The sequence below is a fragment of the Geospiza fortis genome, unplaced genomic scaffold, assembly GCF_000277835.1.
Source record: "Geospiza fortis unplaced genomic scaffold, GeoFor_1.0 scaffold172, whole genome shotgun sequence".
NCBI classification, from domain to species: domain Eukaryota; kingdom Metazoa; phylum Chordata; class Aves; order Passeriformes; family Thraupidae; genus Geospiza; species Geospiza fortis.
The window spans coordinates 146,735-165,306 of NW_005054309.1; the positions used below are offsets into that span (position 1 = coordinate 146,735).

Here is an 18,572-nt window from a genome sequence, read left to right on the forward strand (position 1 = left end):
AGAGCATCTCTTGTGTTTGTAAATCTCATGTTTGTAAAAATGTTCATATAATACTGAAAACTTGACAAGTGCATTATGTGCGTAAGCTCATGGTAATGCATATTGAAGCAAAAGTCATAACCTTTTGGTTTTTAAAGTCACAAAAATGTGATAGCCCCATGCCTTTGAGTGGCATGGGTTTTGTGTTTTGGAGACAGGCACAGGGGCTCTCTCATGTGGGGTCAGGCTTGCCAGGTGGTGTGAGATGTCTCTGGCATTGTGCTGCTGCTCAGACATGGATCCTTCCAAGTCCAGGGTGTAGCAAAATCCATCTGGCACACACCGTGGCCCTGGTCCTGGCTACCTGCAACAGTGAGGCAAAATCAGAGAACCAAAGATGTAGAGTGCAGGCATACCTGTGTACAGAAGCTCCTTGGAGACTGAGAAGCCAAAAAGAACAGCTCAGAATCTCTTTTCCTTAAAGGATGTACAGAGACTAGTGATGGATCCTGATTCCAGACTGTTTGGTGATAAGACGTCATGAGGTGCATTTTGGCAGGACTTTCTTATAGCTGTTTGAATAGATTTCAAGATTTTTAATTGCAAATGTATTAAAGTGGTCGTTCTTCCATTCTCAGCGGTTGCAAATTCTGTCTGTCTTGTTTCAAAAGCTGCCAGTGGAGAAATTTTAGGAAATAATACATTATTTTTATAGATGCTAAAGTAGGGTATCATATGTAAAAGAGACTGGAAAAGTAAATACAGCACTTATGTCCAAGACGCTGTGGGCAGAAATTTTGATTCCGTCCCTTGCAAGCTGGAAATGTTGTGTCCAAATTTGCTTTTTTGGTGATTGATTTTATGCATATGCAGGATATTATGAAGTATGTTTTGAGAAGAATGTCCTTGTAAGCATTTTATAATCTTTTTTCTTAGCCTTCTTTCAAGGAAAATATTTCCTCATGTCAAGGAAAATGAACTGCCATCCCTTTCTCCTAATGGTCAGCTGTCTCCCAGGCTGAGTTTTCATCTTTCCTAAGAAGTCGGATGTATTTTTAGATGGAATATTTTCTTAGAAGATACATTAATTCCTCTTCCTGGTCTGTTACAGCTCTTCCAGTTTGAGTGTTTCTTCAGTTTTAATTTCATTACTGCCGGTATAGCAGTGATTGAGCATTAGCTGGTGTTTTGTGTATATGTAGCAATTCTTTTACTTCCATTTTGGGCCCATTGCATGAATCCCAAAAACTTTCACTATAATGTTTGGAAAAAATGGACTGTTTGGTAAATCATCTCAATGTGTGTGAATCTCATGGTACCATAACAAGAATAAGCCCTAGTGGTAAACATTGCCTTTGTAAGGTTTGTTCCCTTGTAGGGTTGATTTCTTCTTCGGGTAAATTGTTGAAAGTATTGCTCTAAAGTGCAGAAATTCTGAATTTCTGAGTGACTTAAGAATGTTTGGCTTTCAAGTTGCAAAAAAACCACTTTTTTCCCCCTGTGTTTTGGCAGCTAGTTGGGATACAGTGGAAGATGATGACTTTCAAGATGTTTTTTATTCGGAAATATGAAAGGCTTTTCATGACATTGCGCTATTTAGAAACTTAATTTTTAATAACAGAGATGAAAGGTGGCTCTTAGTGGAGGATGTACTTGTTGTAAGTAAGTTCTGAAAGAGGAGTTTTAGTCCTTTAGTAGCCTGTTTGGACCCAGGAGAGCCTGGTGAGTCACTTTCTAGGACAGTAGCTCAGATGTCAGGAATAGGAATTGTGTTCGATTGTTTTCTAGACAGGTCAGTCAGGTTTTTTTTGTTATTAATTTTCTTTCTGTATTAGTTTACTTTGTTTGATTTATTTATTGAGAGCAATTACATAGGGTGCTGAGGAAGATTTACTTGCATTGATCTTTGCACAGAGGTGAATTTGAAGTTTGGCCTCTCTTATATGTCTCTTGCTTTTTCTGTCTGCCTTGCTACATCTCTTGATTTGCCTTTTGTGTTCTTACCAAAGCAGAGCTGGTTGAGCCTTGCCTTGTACAGAAAAGTACCTTGTTTCTGTGATGTTCAGGTAGTGACAAAGTTCACTTTCTTAGTTTTGTAGCACTCAGTCTCTAAAGGTCATCTGATCTGGTGTGTGTGATTGCTTCATTATGCTCTGTGATAAAGTGCAAAATGCTGAGAGTGAGAAATGCATGCATTTCTGACCCGCTGCCTTTAGTTCCTCAGCATGAACGTTGTTGTCTTCACTCACAAGCACTGTAAATACAAGGAAGGGTTTGGTCAGAAGCATAGATGCTTTTAGCTGGGCAGATAGTATCAGGGCTTGTGCACAGCCCTGCGAGTGTCTGCAGGCTCCCGGGGAGGCATTTGTTGTTTGAATAGAAGGAGCTGGACCGGGCGGCTGATGCCTGGAAGCGCAGCCTCCGCGCCAGCCCGGCCACAGTCTTGCAATTGTTCGGCCACTCTGGAGGGAAGAGGAAAAAAAAAAAGCATTCCAAGCAGTGCCAAATTTTCTTTGATATGTTAATCTTTTGATAACAGTTTGAAAAGCCCTTGGAGACTTTTTTTAGATTTTAGACAAAATAGTTCATTTGTCAGGACTTCCCTTGTAGATAGGGTCTCCGTTATTAAGAACTGCCTCGCTAACTCATGGTAACAAAAGCAAGTGCAGAGGACAGCTGCTGGACTGCTCGTTGGTAAGAGAAACTATTAGTTATCACAGGACTTTTTACAAAAATCTGAAAAGAATAAAGTAGAGAGCATTTAAAATAGAAATGTGGAAGTTTACTCACGTATTTTAAGCAGACAGATGATGAGAGCATAAGCAAATTTAATAACTCGATAATTTTTATATGTATCCATACATGGATTTTATTAAAGACTTCAGCTTTAAAAATTATATTTTAATCTGAGAAATCTGGGGTTTAAATTACCCTGTGGTTGCAGGAGATATTAAAAATTTCTCCTTTTGGAGCTGTAATTTGTCCAGACTTTAAAAATTTTCTCTTGAAGCTATGAAACTGCCACTTATATTGAAAAACTGGAAGAATAAACAGATGGCAACAACGTGTATTATTTATTTTTTAAGGATTGTGGAATTGGGACAAATGTTGAAGGCAACAGAGGGAAGATTGTCTTTTGCTTCCCCAAAAATCAAAGTCTATGGGTAAAATTTGTGCTGAAGTGGTTTACTGATTATGCCAGCTGTTGGAAATTGACTTGAAGTAAGCCTGTAGTCCTTTAAAAGTGTGGCTTGCAGAAATGTTCAGGTGTACTGATGGAGACTTGCTCTGGTGCTTTTAGAAGAATTTCCTTAATAAATACTCCATAACTTCACTTGCACCTCTTGTGCTGTTGCTACAAATGTTTGTTACTTTCAAATATTTTGGTACAATTGCTTGGTATCCTGGTTTAGTCAGGATAGAAGGACAAATATGGAGTGGTGTAGTAATTGAGAAAAAGTGCAGCATTTTCTTCATTGTGAGGGATGCATATAGTTTTAAACTCTGTACACTGCTGTAATTTCTTTAGTGATCCAATTTGTGATTTATTTTAGCTCCAAAATAAGTATCTTACTTGGACTTAAGTATCAACTTAGGTCTGAGGCTGCAGGTGCTGCTGTCCTGCTCACAGCTGCACACTCTTCAGGACAGTAACAAATTGGAAATGCTGTTCAACTTAATTTTTAGATACTATGTTTTTTGCAGAGTTGCAGATTTACTGTTTAAGCTTGTGACTCAAATGTATGCTCTTAGAAGTACTTGGAGTTCAGACACTGTTCAGCTGATCTCTGGACCATTTGTTAAATTTGTACCTACATTGTTACACAATGTTGCAAGAGATTTCATTTTCTTAATCTCAGTGGCAAGCCGCCTTTTCTTTTACAGACCTTTTTGATATTTTCTACTACTCTGACTCTAGAATATGCTTAGCTATACAATAGCAATGCAATAAGTAAAAATTATGAGTGGAGTGATAGTAACTTTCAGCATTTCCATTGGTTATAAGTCTTTTTTTAAAAGGTTGCTATTTTCAATTTGTTAAAAGGGGCAGAGGATTTCTCTGGCTGTTCACTCCTGGGTCAGAGAGAGGCTGAGTGGCAGCCTGTAATGTGCATCAGAGGCACATTGTATTTGGATATTCTCATGTTCATATTGCTTATTGCAAGTGGATTTCCACCTCACTTCAATTTGAGTACTAGTAAAATGTCATACTCTCTTACTTGGTCTGGAAAGACCAAGGTTTATATTTAAATCTTTAATTAAAGGTTTAAAGTAATGTTTTATTCCCCATCATATTACAGAAGGAAGGAAGTAAAACTCAAATGCAGATTGCTAAAGTCTCCTCTGAATTGGTAAGGTTTTTTCAGTCTGACCCAGCGGCCTGAAGTCACCCAAGGAGGCAGCACCAAGTGGTGGTGTTCAACCCCAGCTTTCAACAGGGCAGTGGGACACAAACCACTGAACTTACCCATTTGAACTTGTGGTGACATGCTTGGGCTGATGGTGTGCCAGAAGAGATGTGATTGGAGGGAGAGTGCAGTTCTTTCTTGTGGAATAGGAATAATTTTCATGACCCATCAACAAAGAAAATCTTTCTATAATGCTTTTTAAGTTTAGAGATTTGAATCAGACTTTAATATGGAAAACTACCAGCAGTATGTGCCATGTTGAGAACTAACTTCATGTTAGTTGAAGGTTGTTCAGTAAATGAGTCTGTATAAAATAATGCAGATGGAGTAATAATGATGTGAGTCAGAAATAGCCTCTTAATTCTCCTCATGTATTCCCTGTCTGATTCTACCCAGCTGTTCAAAGAGGAATCACAGGAATTATTGCTAGTGCTGAGATTTCCTTTCATACTTCAGACCCACAACTTGATCTTCCTTCCCATTGCCTAAATGAAGGCAATTGCGCTTCTTTCTCACGCTGCCATGATGTCCCACAAGGTCCCATATTGGCCAAATGGAAATCTCAGTTGAGATCCATTGATCTGGAAGCTATTTGCATTTATTTTTCTGCCTGGTGGTTTCCTGTATCAAATTCCTACTTGATATGTCCATCAAGGTTGGAGAGTTGCCTACAGAACCCTTTTTGATGTTACTGTACATTGTAGTGGGGAAGTGTGTGTTTGTTAAAGAGCAGACTAGCTCAAGTATGATTAACCTGAAAATCCTTTCCTGGACCTGTGAACTCTATTAGGAGTATAATTCTGTAAATACACAGAACATTTTCTGGCTGCATGACTTCTTGGTTGAAAATGTGATTTGTATGGTGTACATAAAGTTGTTTGATGTAATTAATTCAAAGATTGTCCTCAGGAGCTTTCTTAGCAGCCCTGTGTAGATTTAGGACAGATTTTAACTGGTTCTATGTATATCTTATCTTTCCCAGGATAGAAAGCTCCTTAGTTAAGAAAGTGGCAATTTAAATGAAAGTGTGGTTTAGAACTTGAATGACTTGTGTGGATTAATTTCCAAATAAATCTGCAGTAAAGTTATAGTATAGCAATAGAAAATCTTCAGTTTAACAAATCAAGGAAGCGTGAGCTGATATTCCAATCAAAGGAGGCAGTTGTTGGCAAGTTAGTTTCCTTCCATTCAGAACAAAATGCCAACTGTATCAATTTATGAGATACTGAGCTGCTTCTCACCTGAGACTCAGCTTTGTGCTGTGATGCAGTTCTCTCCTTTGAGTGTGTGTTTCTTCTACTAGGACCTTATTCAGCAGTGGGAATAGATTTCTGAGGAGATCCAGTTTTGGGTAGCAGAAGAAACCTTTGCTGTTGGGTTCCTGCTTCATTTATTGGGTTAAGTGGGAAGGAGATGTTAGGTGGCAGAAAACACGTGTGCATGTGATGCTGTACATAAGCTGCAGGAGATGGGAGGAGGGACCCTTTGAAGCTGGCATTGCTGGTGAATGTAAGTGCATGGATCCAGGGGCTGGCTTTGAGAGGATCTGACTTGTAATCTGGTGGTTTGGTTTGTGAAAATGTTGGGGAGTTAGTGGCAGAGAAGTTGGTAGTGATTGTACTTATTAACGTGACTTATTAAAAATAACATGTACTTATTAATAATAACAACCTGAAAAAGGACAATTAGAGTAGCTGCTTGTGCTGTGACTTAATACTTGAGGACTGGTTATAAGCTGTGGTAGTAAGTGCTGTCTTCTGAGAGATTTATGTATGTGCAGTAAATAAAATTGAAGGCTATACCATGTCAGTGCAGAGAATTACAGTTAATCTATGTCTTGGTAGGTGAGCACAGGCTATTTAGTGATTTTAATTGCGGTAGTTTTTTGTTCCTGTGCATTAATTATAAATTATATACAATTAACATATACAGGGGTGCCCAGATGAAGGTTAGATGCAGTTTTCATTTCAAAAATTTGGTGGTTTGACATGGTACTTTTGATTTTTCTTGCTTATGCAATGAGGAAAATTCTGATAAGCCTCACTGTATTTAGCCTTGGTTTGTAGCTCTCCCCTTTTGGAGTAGGGATCTGTGTGCACTACATTCATCTTGTAGACAGTGTCATATTTTTTCCATGCCTTTTCTTATTCATGAAAATTGTGATCATAATCTGTCCTCAAAGCACCTCTCAAGATTAGCAACTGTGAGAGATTTTGATGCAAACTGAATAGTAGAGGAATTGGAAAGAAGGGGAAAGACTGACCAAAAAGCTTGTCTTGATTAAGAAATAATGAACCGGGGACTAAATGTTTTTGAGCAAGTATTTATTCTGTTCAGATGAGAAGTGTAGATCTCAGGGGTACTGTGTATTTCCTCTTGAAGGATAGCCTGACTTCTGAAAGCATCTGATTGGAACTATTACATATAGAGTGATAAAAATGTGTAATATTAACCTACTTCTTTTAAGCTTTTTTTTTGTTACAGGATTCATTTACATTTCCATCATGAAGCTTGTAGAACATACCAAAAACTGCTTGCTGCATGTAGAATGTAGCCGAGTTAAATTGGTACAAGCTTCTTCCTCCTCTTTTAAATCCTGATGTTTCTGCAGTATTTCACTTGTAGTCATCTGATGTTCAGTCATAAAGCTTTTATAGACCTCCTTGGATAGTTACTTCTAGAAACTAGCTACAGTGCAAATTGAAGATAAATATTAATATTTGGTCAGTGTTGTGTTTTATATATGTACTTATCGAAAGTAACTTGAAACCACCTTAAACTTAGTGGTTTATCAGTAATCAGTAATGTTGTTTTCATTTTTAATTCTTGTCTTGTTGAAGGTCTTCCATATCTCAAGTCGAGAAGTTCCATATCATACTAAACATGGAGAAAGAAGAAAAGAAATATGTCAATAAAGCAGAGGAAGATGAGATGGTAATGAATTCTGTTAATCTTTTTTTATACAATGAAAGAAACACATTTTCAGGGTTTTCTGCTTAAAGGGGGCATATAACATTGGGAAGTGGATTGTCTCTGTTTAAATGAATTTAGCAATTTTATAAGATTATCCTTGGCAATATTTTTTGATATTAAGAAATTAGTCTTGGGATAGGAAAGGTTTTTGTTAAGGTCAGTAGTCCAATAGATAACCCATTTTGGTGCTTAACATTTCCACTTTTACACATGAAAATGGAAACAAAGTGAGTTGTGTTTTGGTTTTTTATTACCATTATTTTGTTGTTCTTTGCTTAGTTGGGGTTTCTTCTGTCCAAATCCTGGAGATTTTTGGTTGTATTTTAAGACAGGTTAATCCTTCATAATGTGATGCAAAGCAGGAAGCTTTGACAGGAAAGTACTAGCAGCTACTCTTTCAATTTCTAGCTCACTTGGGGTTCATAGGGATTTTTCTAGTCCATTTGGTATATATAGGGATTTTTGTTTCCAAAAATGATAGGTTTCTGTGACTGTTCTGTCCTTGTCCACACTGCTAGGAAAAGTAGATCTTCACTAGACAGCTCTAATACAGAAAGTAAGCAAATGCATCCTAGAACAGGAGGTGCTTATGGCCTGATCACTAAAATGATTTTTTTTTTTGAGGAAATAATTTTATTTTCTTCTGAAAATAAGCATTGATCACTCTCACCGTCTTTCACTCACCTATTTTTATTGCTGAAGAGTGTTTTGGGGCTAGGAGAAAATGGGCTTTATTTCTGCTTTTTGTCATCAGAGAAGGTGGCAAACCAAACTTTTAAAACGCCTTTTCTTAGGAAAGGAGTTTAAACAATTTCCAGCACTGTTTAACGAAAAGTTAAAAAAAAAATCCAAGAAGTTTGTGTCAGTATGAACAATGGGTGGGACTCAATGGGAAACTTCATTACCCTTTTACAACAGGAAATATAATCTAATGATGTAATGTGAAACTCAGGAATGTAAAACAGTGTCCAGTAAATCACTAAATTATTTTCTGTTCCTGGCTGTCATCAAGTTGACTTGGTGCTTGCACACTGAATACTTGGGGGTTTTTTCATGGGAAAAGGATTTTTCTAACTGGTGCAAATTACAGAACCTTAGAGTGAGTCTTGGAGTTTGTAAAGTAGCATTTCTTTTTAAATGACAGGCAAACTAAGCAAAATTCTCTACTAGAAAGTGATGTTTGATATATTGAGGAGCTTTTTTAGAATGTATAAAATTCAGCCTGCAGTAGTAATTCAAAACTATGAATGCTGGCTAATCAAATGCTATGTCATAAAATCAGCATTTGACAAAACCACACACTTTTGCTCTTAAATGTTCAGCTGACTGTGCTGTGTCATGGTCAAAAAATGTTGTTCACTGAGAGTTAAGGCAGTTTGTGTTGCAGCCTCAGTCCTTAGGGAGCAGTGCAGAGAGGAGACAGTCTTGCAATGAATTGTTTTACACAGTGGATGATCTGCCTCTGTCAGGCTTTTATTGATGTTTGTATTTCTGAATAAGCAAAACAGTGTTCCTTTTTGCTTCCACTCCACCGTGTGTTAAGTGTTCCAAATCTTTCCTTCCCCCAGAAAAGAAAAAAGAGGAAATGGCTTTGAAATTTGATTTGCTTTAAATACTGCACATTATGAAAAATTAATGTTGGCATCCCAAGCACAGTAATTAAGAGAGTCATCATTACTTGTTTTACTGCCATGCAGGAGATCTATGGCTATGATCTGTGTCGCTGGAAGTTGGTGCTAGTTACTGTGGGAGTGATCTGTTCTGGTGGCTTTCTTCTCCTCCTCCTCTACTGGATGCCCCAGTGGCGTGTGAAAGCGACGTGCAGAAGGGCTGCTCTGAAGGACTGCCAGGTGGTTCTGCTGAGAACGACTGTAAGTGTGCAGGGGATGTGCTTCTCCCTGTTTGCAGCTCCTTCTGTGTGCTGGAGTACAGCAGTCCCTGCCTGCAGTGTAGACATGACTGTGCTTTACAGCAGTGCAGAACGGTGCTCCTGGGGAATGACTGTGTGGGAAGGCGGACAGCTGTTTGCAGTGGGCATAGCGAGTAGTCTGTCTTTCAGTTTAATCAAATACAGGAATGCTGTTGTCATCAGCAGTTACAGAACAAATACCTTGTTCCTATAAGCTAAAACATGGTTTCGCCTTCTTCGTTCAGCAAAGATACAGTTGTTGAAGTGAGATGTAACTGCTGACCCAAGTGCAAAAATGTGCTTTTAGAATTGTGGAAATAAAATTATTCTTAAGGTAGCTGATATTAACATGGAGATATGTTCTGTAATTCTCTATGGGCTCTGCTAATCTATGATCTGTGATTTTACTACAGCTGTTGTAGTAAAATGCTGTTTAAATGCTCTTTCAGCTGACTCATTTCCCCCCTCTTTCTAAGGATGAATTCAAGATATGGTTTTGTGCAAAGGTTCGTGTTATGCCTTCCTTGGGAGCCAATCCTTTACAGAATCCTAACCCTGTTGTGCACAAGGTTTCAAATGGCCATGCTGTTCATTTCTCTGAATCTGCTGCAGAGGAGAATAAAAACGATTCAAGAAAACATTTGCCTGTAAGTAAAGATGCAGTACTGTGCTGGGTGATTCTCAAGTACTGTTGAGAATAAACGCACACAGTACAGTAAATGTGAGCTGCTACTTTTGTTTGAAAGTCTAACTCATTTTTGAGTGGAACAGAAGTCTCCTCAATCAACTGTTACTGAAAATTGTGGAAAGCTTGAAATATTATGTTGAAAGAAAAGTATTCATTTTTCAGTGAAGCTTTTCTAAATTCAGTTTCTGTCACCTCTCAGAATAGTCAGTCAGAGGAGAGGTGTTAAGTGGTACCAGTTTGACATCTATGTTTTGTTGCCCTTACAGATTCGTTACTTCACACATCACAGTGTGAAATATTTTTGGAATGATTCAGTTCAAAGTTTTGATGTTGTACGGTAAGAGCACTTCTTTCTTATGTGTTGTGCTTCAAACTGTATTTAAAAAAAAATAAAATAGCCTGCCTAAGAACATGCTGAAAATTGGTGTTATTTTCTGACCAGCTGTTTCAGCTCATTGAGTCTTTGTTTGAACCATAGTGAGGGCAGGGAGAATTTGGAAGGAAGGTGTTTGTTTAACCTGCCTTTATCTGGTGTGATTTGTGTAGGGTGACAGGCTGCATGCTTCTGCAGGCTTTTTTGCCTGTTCTTGGAGTGTTAGTTCAGAATCAGAGCATCTGTTCATAGACAGTAGTAGTTCTACAAACACTCAAAAACTTTGCTTATGATAGAATAAGTTTGTTTTTTGTGTTGCTGAGCTAGATCCAAAAGGAGTATCTAGGAAGAAGAGGAATTCACCAAATACCTTTTTTGCTCATGTTTGTGTATGTCTATTTCTAATTTTTAGTGCAGTTGAGCTGGATCTGAGCCATCTTTTGTTACTCTTTAGTAACAAAAACAGGTCTGTTGCACTGATAAAAAATGTCTTTTAGTGGGCCGCACTAGCTTGTGATGCACTGTATTTTCTTTCATCCAGCAAGAGTGTTGCATGATGTTAGGGTTGAAGAAGAAAATTTTTCTTTCTTTGATAAGGCTGTCTCATAGTGCCATAAGTTAAATGAGCACAGGCTTCTCCATTTTTGGCAACTGCTCATTAAAACAATAAATTCAGATCACAAATAAAATCTATTTTAAGCTTGAATTAGTGTTCACTGCACTGAACCATCATGTGGAGATGGGTTTTTTCCCAAAAAGGTATGTGCAAATAATATGGAAAATTATCAGCAATGAAAATAATTTCAATAAATTGCTGCCACACAAGCAATTACAAAACTGAGCAGTCCTCATCTGGGAGGGTGGAAATGTCTCAGTTTTCAGGAGTAAGTAATTAAAAGTTTTGTATGCATTTTTTGTGTTAAGCCTCCCATGAAATACAGTCGTGCAGGTAGTGACACTCATCATTTTGCATTGCAGGCTCCTGTTTTCATGCCTATAGTGCTCCTAATTTAAACTGTTCAAAGGGAATAGTTCCCACAGATGAGATTAAGAAACTGTACTTGTATCTTAAAAACAGGTATTGGAAAAAAATCATATGACTCCATGTGTTTAGAAAAAAATGTTGTTCCTTAGCATTAAAGCAGTGACTTGAAACTTGGCATTTGTGGCTATTTGACTGTGCCTTTTGATGTTCTTGTGATAACTCAGCCAATTTATAAGCCCTGGAAAAATCTCAGATATGCCTGTGAAGTTATGGGAGCATTTATTCAATCACATTCTTGCTGATAAGCCAAACTTTCCTTTGTTTGATGTATTGGCCATGACTGAGCCTGGCCACTTGTTTAGTCAGGTACAGTAGCTGAGCTGGACATGATTATTTAGCTATTGAATAAAAAAGAGGAGAAAAAAGTGGATCTGAGACATACTGGATACTGTTAGAGCGCTAAGTCACTTTTCCACAAGGTCAGATAAAAATGCCAGTTTGTTACAACTTTCCTCCTAAGTGTATGGTTGTGTAGTGAAGTACTAGATACCATGTGCAAAATAATATCTGAGCTTGTGAATGATAAATATTCTGAAAAGAAGTCTTGAAAAAGTTGTCCTTCTCTAAGATATATCTTCTTATTCTGCCCTTCAGTTTATATGTATAAACCAAAAATTGATATTACCTAATCATATGGTAGAGAATGAAGTTAATATTTATGAAGAGAGAGTCTGTGAGACAGAGGCCTTTACAGTAAAACCCTTAAAGCAGGCAGCACATTTGTAGTTGTGATCTAAGCACAACCCTGCATCATGAGGAGCATTCACTGTGGGCTGCAGTTACACAAGCACTCAAAGACAGAGCAGTTTGATCACATCATGAAAGGCTTAACACAACACACAAGGGAGGGCAAATTGAGATTTCTTGGGCAACTAATTCAGTTATGAGACCTTGAGTTTCATATCATTGTTCTTTTTATATTACCATAATATTACGATCACTGTTTTAAACACAGGAAATGCAAGTGTAATTGTTCTTGGACTAAGTCAGGCTTGGTCACATAGCCAAAGAGGATGCAACTCTGACCTTGGATGTCTGTTTTGTTTTAGCTACTGTCAACTGAATTTCTGAGTGGGTTGATGAGTGCTTTATATAATAAAGTCTGCATACAGGGATTTTAATGCCCTGGGAATTCAGTCTGTAGCAGTAGTGTGAAAAGCAGAGAGCACTGTGCTAGAAGCTCTGTCCTTGCATGGACATGGCACACATAGGTATGCATATTTGCTTATAGAGCGCTTAAATTTAGAGACCCTCCTTAAATCCACCGTTACATTTGTTTTCTTTCAGGAAAAGAAAAGTTGTTCATGGTAGAGTGGGAGGAAAAGACACAGCTGTTAACAGAGTTTTGTGTATTTTAAATTTTAAAATAGTATTTTTAAAATCCTTGAACTTAAAAAGGTTTATAGAAACCTGGTAAACTTAGGGCCAGGTTAACACATAATTTTCAACTTCTGTTCTTGTACAAGCAGTTGGTGGGAACGTGATCCTAGGCTTTGCAGTAGTGAGGATATTTAAAGCTTTCCCTGTGTTCTAGAGAATGGAAGTAATTGTTACAAAATATGCACAATAAAGAGTTGGGTTTTTTCTTTTTTTCTACTGGGACAACTCTGAATCCTTTTTGACAGATAACTTAATAGATATCCAATATAAAAAACATTAGTGTGGAATAATACTGATTTTTGTCATAATGTCTGTGAAAGCTTTTTGGAAGGTGATGATATTTTCCTTTCTAAAGTATGTCCATGAGATATTGGGCAACATACATCTGATTTCTGCATTTGATAGTTAACACAATCCCATAGCTGTAAACAATGATGTTTTAGATGTTTCTGCATATCTGTGGATTTCCTAAAGCATAGCATTGGCTTTCACAGCATGTGGAGAAATCCTGTGAAAATGGATCTTCTGGTGATAAGAAAAACTGAAAATGTAGGATGCATTTTTCCTAGTCATGGATAACACTGTGATAGTAAGATGCTGTAAAATATCTGTGGTATAGATGTATTTAGTAAATTAATAATTATTTCTAAAAATCTTCCATTGCTATTTAGAGTCAAACGAAGATAATTTAAAGAAATGTTAATTCACATTGATTTCATATAATGTTTTATAAAACTTGCTCACTTTTTAGAAGCCTTTGAATACTAGTTATGCTAGTATTCTACTTCATTTTGTGTCTCCATTTTGATTGGAATAGGTATTATTATCCTACAGAGTAACATATATCAACAAAAAGATTGCTTTTAATGTGTTACTGGTATCTGCAGTTGTGACAAAACCAGCTAAGAACACATTTGCCCATAGATTTTGTTGTTTTATAAAATGGTGTATACCTCTTGGCAAAGACCTAGCTCTTTTGAGTCACTGAAGATTTAATTTTAAATATCAGATTTTTTAAATAACTCATTGACTTTTCCTTTATTTAGAGGCCTAGATGAATCTACCTTCTGCTCTGCAATTCATAACGAACACAGCACAGGACTGACAAAGGGAATGCATGATTACAGGTAATATTGCAGTAGTATTTGAGGGAAGAGTTGTTGATGTTTCATTACCTGTGCTCAGAGTGTTAAAGAGCACAGAAGACAATTGAATGATCAGTGTCTGATTTTTTTGAAAATGAGACCTTCATACAGGTTGAAATATGGGAGCATCTGCTTGCTTATCAATTCATCTTCTGGCAATCTGTGTCTAAAATAAAAGCCTTTCCCCTCAGATAATTTTAAGGGCTTTTTCATGTCGCTGTCATTTAATCAGCTCTGGCCCCATCAGAGCTTGATTTCTTGTTCCCTCTTTCATGATTTGCCTTTTTTTTGTGCTAAGAATAAAACTAAGATACAGGACCTTGAAAACATTGTCTTACTGCAGGGTAAGAGTTAACACTGGTTTAAGCTTAAGCGAATGAGAATCACATACTGGATTTCAGAATGACATATTTAATAACATTGGACTCATACACAGTTTACAGAGAAATCTTGTTATGAAAGAATCTAAAAAATAAGGTACAGTTTAAATTGAAGTATAAAATAATTATCTTTGTATTGGAACATCTCACTAGGTAAATGTTTTCTGAAAAGCACTTTTTGAAACTCTGATAAATAAGACGAGAGTCACAGATTTGGGGACATGTTATACTTGATCAGATTATTGGAATTACTTTGACATCAATAAGACTCCTAAAAAAACTTGACTTTTTTTTGTATTTTTCTTTTTTAATGCAGAAAAGCATTCTATGGAGTAAATGAAATTGCTGTGAAAGTGCCTTCCATTTTTAAGCTTCTGGTTAAGGAGGTAAAATCTTTTCTTTAACAAATTAAAGAAAAAAGGTATATAATTGAAAGTTGTTTCAAGTGCAATGACTATTGACTGCTGTAAACCTTCCCCTAGAGCCCAGCATTCTAAAACAAAATCATATGGACATTTTTTTTCAGCTCTCCTTAGAGCTAAGAATGAAAGAGGCCTCAGCTATGAGCTCTCCAGAGTTCACAGTCTGGTGCCGTAGTAAGGACATTAGAAAACATATCAGAATTCTTTGAAAGGGTCAGCATCTTATTTATTTTTTGTAATTAATTTAAAACATAAAATGACTTATGTTCTCTATGAGGAGGCCAGGGATTATATATTTACAACATATTTCGTTTAATGAACAAATGAAATGTAGTATTGTTGGATTTGCTCCATTTTCGTTGTATCATGTGGATTTGAATAACTGGTTTGTTATCTTGTGTTGTAATAATGCACAGTAGAACTTCTGAACAAAGAAACTTTCCAACCTGATCTAACAGAGTAAGAACTTGAGGTATCCGGGCATTTATTAAGAATAAATAGAAAATAACATCCAAATTTGTTTAAGAATTATACCTTAAGGTGCATCAGATATTGCCATTGCCTTGTTTTGAGGTGTAGGGGGAAATGCACGCAGTCTTGAAGTCTGAATTTGTGTATTATTTGAGTGAGAACTGTGCTTTTGAGAGGCTGAGGAGGTAGTGAAAAAAAGGATCAATCTGGCAAATCAAAAAGTATGTATAAAGAACTGAAATTGTCTTCTCCCTGGAGGAAGATAATTTCAGCTTTGTTCTGATGGAGAACCCATGTGACCTTTTGGTGTAACTTGAATGTTCTGTCACTCTTCTAGGTTCTCAACCCTTTTTACATTTTCCAGTTGTTCAGTGTGATATTGTGGATCACTGATGAGTATCACTACTATGCATTAGCAATTGTGATTATGTCTGTAATATCCATTGTTAGCTCACTCTACACCATTAGAAAGGTAAGTTCAAAGAAAATGGATGCATCTTTTTGGCTTTTTACTCATTGCCTTATGTTGTTATGAAATTGCCTACAAATCTTTAAGAATTTTTCAGAGTTATACAGATAGAATATTGCTATGCATTTTCCCTCTTTGAGCTGAAAGAATTTGGGTATATAGTTTTCTTTGAGACCTTTGCAGCCTTTCCATGCTGATGAATCAACAGGTTGGCCTCAGACAGCAGAAACACTCCCTTGCTTAGATAAAACCTGGACACAAGTTTATGTACCAAGTTTTATTGACAGTAGTGATTCCATCTTGTGCTGTTTCCTTGTTTGAAAAGGTCCTGCAGAACTGAGCACCAGTGAAGCATATAGATTGTTAAACTGGTGATTCAGTTTGCTCTGTAGACTTAGCTGATAGGAATCAAAGGAGTAATTATCCTTAAATTGCAATCTCTGAATTCAGACCAGAGGAAAAAAAAAAAAACCCAGACAACTTCTACCTTAATTCAAGCTCATACAACTACTGTAGCTGTTACTTTTGTAAATTACCAAATGATTTTATAAGATTTTTACAGGACAGTGTATGTTTGCTTCCAGAATGCTGTTAAAATAGGAGTCTGTACAGGTTGATGCACTCAAAATTTATTTGCCCATAAGTTTTCTAAACTATGTTCAAGAGAATGTTTTGAGTAGCGTTTTGTTGTTAAAGAATGTTAGTAGAGAATCTCATCACTTCTACTGTAGAATGTGCATTTAGAAGAAGACGAGCTGTGCTTTTGAATAATGAATTTTTTTCCCCTTTGCAGCAATATGTTATGTTACATGACATGGTAGCAGCTCACAGCATTGTAAGGGTTTCTGTGTGCAGAGGAAACCAAGGTAAATTTCACACGTGGCTTGGAAGGTTGAATTTAAATTGCTCATGAAGTGTGAGTGTAAAGTGGGTCTGCATCTGTTCTTTCTTTAATCAGCTTGAAATGCTTGCATTCCATAGCAAAATTGCAGGGGAAAAGAAGTTCAAAGTGGAATTTAGATAGTGTAATGTGTTCAGGGTTAACCTTCTAGATGGAATTTTCAGTGAGTATGAGGTTTGTTCTAGATTAGGTGCTTGTTCTATTGCTGTTTCTCATTCTCTACCATTCCACTTATATAATTGTCATTCTAGTTTTTTTCTTGACTTTAAGATGTGCATGTGTTTGGTCTCCATTACAATTTATTACCCAACAAGGGCTGCAAGATGATTTCTGAACTTCCCTCATTTGGATATCACAGCAGTTAAAGATGTGGTATCCAAAAGGTGTGATGCATTATGCTGCTTTTAAGACATACATTTGTGTTGGAGTCATATCTTTATACTGAAGTTATACTGTGGTTAATGATTAATATCTTTTGTATAAGCTTGATTCTTTTAGTTTGTCATGTTCTATCCATGTGCTCTGTAGTTTAATCTGTGGTGGAATTGGGGTTTATCAATGGCTTTTTCTGTATATTTTTAAAATCTCTTCGTGCCATTAATTAAATGAAGTTGTACTTCATTTTATTAATAGTTGTACATGTCACTACCTAGATCTTGAGTGTGAGGATCTTTATCAGGTTTTATAGGTGATGGCTATTTTCAGGTAAATTGTTTGTGTTCCAATATTCAGAAATAGAAGAAATCCTTTCCACCGACCTCGTGCCTGGAGATACCATGTTGATTCCATCCAATGGGACAATTATGCCGTGTGATGCAGTACTGCTCAGTGGTACTTGCATTGTAAATGAAAGTATGCTAACAGGTAAAGATTGGCTTATACCTCTGTGCATGCTTACTTGCAGTATGTTTTAGCAGAAGTGGATATGTTTATTTTGTTTGAAATGTGTATGTTCTTACAATTAGACATGTTCTGAAGTATTTAGGTACTTGTGTCCTGCTTATCTTGGAAACTCCAAAAATGAGTGATTGTTTCTTGTTAAAAAAATTTCTTCTTCATAGTTTGTCTTCCTGCCTCTTAAATTGATGTTCTCAGTGCAGATGGAGTTCAGAAGCCTGTTTCTTGAGAAAATTTTTGCCCAAACTTTTTAGCTTCTTCCAAAAATGAAGGTAGTGAGTAGAATGTTCTACTGTATTTAAAACCACAAATTATTATCTCAAGTTGTGCCTGCATACACTGAAATCAGGGGTCTGATGTATTTAAAGGACAGCTTCAGTAACTAGGATGGACTTTTTGTTATTCCTAGGAGAATCTGTCCAAATTGACAGCCTTTAGAAAATTTTAGTTCAGAGGCTGTGTGTTCCATTGTGTTCAGTTTTTTGTAAATATACTTGATCCTCTTGCTGTTGCTAGCAACTGATAAAAATTGATTGTTCCTCTAGCTTGAGAGCACTTGGTCACCAAAGGAGCTGAGAATAATTTTCTTCAGCTTCTAGTTTTTCTGAGTAACGATGAGGGGGATGGTTTTCAGCAAGAGTGGGAAGCTTGTCCTGTTTTTTGTTTTAATGGACTGTGTTTTATATCACAAACTGTGATTTTGAAATAAGGGGCACAGAAGTTCTGTAAGGAATAGTTAAATAGCATTTGGGTAAGGGGAGAGACTACCTAAAATGCTAAAAGGAAGATGACTTCCATAAGTCTGCCTGTGCTGGTAAAGTGAGATTAGATTATTCTACTTGTAGTTATGAATGAAAAAAATGTCTGTTCTTCTCTGATCTTGCTTAGAGACTTTCTTTCCTTTAAGGTGAAAGTGTTCCTGTCACAAAGATTAATCTGCCAAATCCTTCAGAATATCCAAAAGCAGTGGGAGATGAGATCTACAGTCCCGAGGTGCACAAGCGGCACACGCTGTTCTGTGGGACCAATGTCATCCAGACCCGCTTCTACACTGGGGAGTTGGTCAAAGCTCTGGTAGTGAGGACAGGTATTGATTGTTACATTTATCCCTTGTTAATCTACTACTCCTTT

The 18,572-nt window shown here is 36.9% G+C and overlaps 1 protein-coding gene across 2 annotated transcripts in view; it reads left to right on the forward strand.

The window, feature by feature from the left end:
* The window catches only part of ATP13A3 (ATPase 13A3), a 51,035-nt gene that overhangs the window by 11,823 nt on the left and 20,640 nt on the right, over positions 1 to 18,572 (forward strand). For both annotated transcript variants that reach the window (XM_031055474.1, XM_031055475.1), the window contains exons 2-11: positions 7,229 to 7,322; positions 9,059 to 9,232; positions 9,747 to 9,917; positions 10,225 to 10,295; positions 13,803 to 13,883; positions 14,598 to 14,667; positions 15,512 to 15,646; positions 16,437 to 16,509; positions 17,277 to 17,408; positions 18,349 to 18,528. In XM_031055474.1, the coding sequence (XP_030911334.1) occupies positions 7,229 to 7,322; positions 9,059 to 9,232; positions 9,747 to 9,917; positions 10,225 to 10,295; positions 13,803 to 13,883; positions 14,598 to 14,667; positions 15,512 to 15,646; positions 16,437 to 16,509; positions 17,277 to 17,408; positions 18,349 to 18,528 (1,181 nt within the window). The remainder of the gene's footprint in view (positions 1 to 7,228; positions 7,323 to 9,058; positions 9,233 to 9,746; positions 9,918 to 10,224; positions 10,296 to 13,802; positions 13,884 to 14,597; positions 14,668 to 15,511; positions 15,647 to 16,436; positions 16,510 to 17,276; positions 17,409 to 18,348; positions 18,529 to 18,572) is intronic.